A 3,559-nucleotide genomic window follows, 5' to 3' on the forward strand; every position below is an offset into this window, starting at 1 on the left:
AAAGAAAATGCATAATTAGAAGTGCATTCTGACGTATATGTGGTTTTGATCACTTACTTATCTTGAATAGGCCTACATGAACATCTCTAAATGAGCAAATCAGAAAAATCTTTATTGGTTTATAAAACCGCAATTAAGCCGTTGTGAGGGTCAAATTCCTCACACATATATATATATATATATATATATATACACACACATATATATATATATATATATATGTATATATATATATGTATATATATTATATATAATATATATATATATATATATATATTATATATATATATAATGTATATATGTATATATATAAATATATATATATTATATATACATATACACATACATGATATATACATGTGTATGTATGTATGTATATATATACTGTATATATGTGTGTATATATATATTACATATACACATATACATGATATATATATATATATATATTATATATAATATATATAATCATTTATCCAAGGTGGTCGGAGCATAAACAAAACCACTTTGCTAGTTTCAACCAAGGTCTAAAAATAACTTGGTGTCAACTAATTATGTAATTTTCACCTTCCTACCTGTTGAATGTAAGCTTTTCCTTTGGGGAATAATTTTTATTTCAATTATTTATGTATATTAATGAATTGTGATTATTTTTTTTTTTGGCAGAATTTAACATAGGAAATGATTTACTGGAAATTTCCTGAGCCATTGTATCAGATTTTTCTATTTTCCCATCACGAAAATTATCTCATGATCAACCACAAAAAATTGTAATTATTCAAACATCTCAATAAACATTTCCAACAAGTTATTTGTCTCCAATTCATCCTACTGAATTCTATGAATTGTATTTGGGATGAAGTGAAACTATAAAGTTTCAAGAGAATCTTCACAAGGACTACAAAATCACTAGTTGCCAAATTACCAGCACTAAGCTTTACTAATGACCAGTCAGGTTGAGAAATATATCCCCATAAACAAAAATTAACGGTCAATATTCAATCAAAGGACGATATAATATGGTATAAATAATACTCGTGTACCCGATATATGTAATGACCAGTCAGGTTGAGAAATATATCACCATAAAAAAAAAATATAAGTTTAATGGTCAACATTCAAATAATATGGTATAAATAATACTCGTGTACCTGATATATCTGTTTATTACTTTCCCTTTACATTACAAGGATTGCAAAGCAATGATTGATTACTACTAGCTGCATTATGCATTTAACAGCAAAAATATATAGCTCGTTAAATACAAACGAGTACATAAAACTGCCGTGTGATATATAGGTCTTAAAAACATTCCAGTAAGGTTACTAAATATACTGTAATACAGGATATATACTATAAGTATGAAATTAAGCTTTCTCTATGCATAATTTACAATATTGTCTGTAATCATGTAAATATGCAATTTCTACTAGGGTATTACTACAAAAAAATGATGTTGAAGGAAAAGCATAAAACTCCTATTAATATAAATCTTGGGCTACTTAGACATGATTATAGGTTTCCTTTAAAAACCATACAGTAGAAAATAAAAAGTTTCCTTTATAACTTATTCAGTAATGCTTTAAAAAATCTATCCTTCACCGGAAGCTGCAAAATGTGATCCTTCAAGTTATTACCGAGTGTTTACTCCAAGACGGTGGAGAACTGATGTCAGTTTCTTCTTGTCCCGAAAGAGTTGCTGGAAGAGCCGTATCCTTTCATTGAGAGAGGCATTCTCCGATTGAAGGGAAGAGAGTTCTTGACGAAGTTGGGATACCGATGGGGTTCCTTCGTTGACTTCTACTGGTCCTGCAGGTGCATTGACTTGGATAGATAGCTGGGGTTGATTTTCCTGTCCGGCATGAACCAGCAACGGCCCAGTTGTGGCAATTACCATTAAACACTGGCCAGTTACTACCCTCGGCCTCTTCGGATGCCGATTTTCATCGTGGGCAGAGCCATTGCTTCGTTTCAAATGTTCTTCCTTTTTCAGATGCTGGGAAGTAGCTCCTGATGGAGATGGCTCTAGTTTAACCTTAGTCTCAGTCCTATTTAATTGCCGTGGCTGAAGAGGCCTGGCAAGAACTGGAGGAAGAGACGTGGGCACTGGAACGGATCCTGCTATGGTGGATACTTTGCCAAGATCCAGACATACAGAGGCAAGGGTCCTGTCCTGTCCACTGTGAGGAACACGGACAAGAGACCTGACTAGGTCACCTGTTTCATGAGGGGCCACCATTTCTGTTTTTGTTGTCTGAGATATATCACTTTAATGTCTTTAGTATGCAGTTTCAATGAATGCACGGGGGGGGGGGGGGTTACACGTGTGGTTACACCTGAAAAAATTAAGAAAAATTAAAAACCATTCAGAAAAAAAAAAAACATAGCCTACCGCTAACATCAATTAAAAAATATAGAAAATTCCTGAGGCAAATAAAACAAGGAAGCCTAGAATGTCAGTCAATCGAAAATGGATAGGCCTACACGTAAATCTATTCTAATACAGTAAGAGAATTAAAAAAAAAATTGATAAAACATTAATTACATTTAACGAAATAAAAATCTTGCCTTGTTAAAACAAATATTGATAAAACATTAATTACATTTAACGAAATAAAACACTTGCCTTGTTAAAACAAATATTGATAAAACATTAATTACATTTAACGAAATAAAACCCTTGCCTTCCTAATTTAAAAATGAATCTTCTCATAATGACTATTATTCTTTCTCAAAGCAGAAATACTTACTTTCTGAAGTGTCTATGTAAAGAATAAATGGGGGAGGGGGATCACAACTCGACCAAACTGAACTACGGATGCTCTAAGATGATAATTCCAAGTTGCTATACCGAGCGTCTATGAAGCAAATTCACAGGCGATTCACAAGGCCAGAGAACGCAAAAAGAACCGCACGGCCACGGGGACGCCAAGAGAATGAATGAAGTTATCCGTGCCGACCCATGACATATGCGCTAGCCCAGTGGTGAAATTTCTCCACAGGTTCTATCTTGAATCAGGCGTCACACACACGTGGAAGTGACGCAAGCATTCGATTCGTTCTAGTCTTCTTAGAACAAACAAATACGATTATTCAGTACTTCAAGTTTATTTCGTCTAACTAACAGACAATTGTTAAGCAATTCAATTTCCAATTAACTATTAAATAATGGTTGTAGAACAATTAATTTTGCGATCTATTTTAAAATAGCAAACTGAGCAATTCATGACGTCGATACACGTTGGCATACAATATATATAATATATAATGCTTGCCGTACAATCATAACAATTTCGTAATCAAACTTACCAATTGTATTCTAGATTCATCTCGAAAAAGTTGCTTTTTGCTCTCCATAGTAATAGTTTAGAATTGTATGAGATACTTCCGTTTGAAGAAAACGACATTACGAAATAGAAAACGTACAGCAAAGTGTAACTCTATTAAAGATGAACAATAACTATAACAACGTATATTTACGAAAGGTAGAACATACATAATTTTTATCTGTTGACTCGGCAAAAAAAAAAAAAATGCAAAGTTGGGTATTAACTGAAAT

The 3,559-nt window shown here is 32.7% G+C and overlaps 1 protein-coding gene across 1 annotated transcript; it reads right to left on the reverse strand.

The window, feature by feature from the left end:
• Positions 1–1,150: 1,150 nt before the first annotated feature.
• On the reverse strand, positions 1,151–2,329 carry LOC137642244 (uncharacterized). Its single transcript, XM_068374774.1, has one exon. It carries the CDS (start codon positions 2,237–2,239, stop codon positions 1,634–1,636), a length of 606 nt encoding a protein of 201 aa, XP_068230875.1. The 5' UTR covers positions 2,240–2,329; the 3' UTR covers positions 1,151–1,633.
• Positions 2,330–3,559: the final 1,230 nt, after the last annotated feature.

Source organism: Palaemon carinicauda, chromosome 6, assembly GCF_036898095.1.
Source record: "Palaemon carinicauda isolate YSFRI2023 chromosome 6, ASM3689809v2, whole genome shotgun sequence".
NCBI classification, from domain to species: domain Eukaryota; kingdom Metazoa; phylum Arthropoda; class Malacostraca; order Decapoda; family Palaemonidae; genus Palaemon; species Palaemon carinicauda.

Excerpts from the sequence above, each read along its gene's own strand:
- LOC137642244 (XM_068374774.1), bottom strand. The coding sequence starts at position 2,239 with ATGGTGGCCCCTCATGAAACAGGTGACCTAGTCAGGTCTCTTGTCCGT.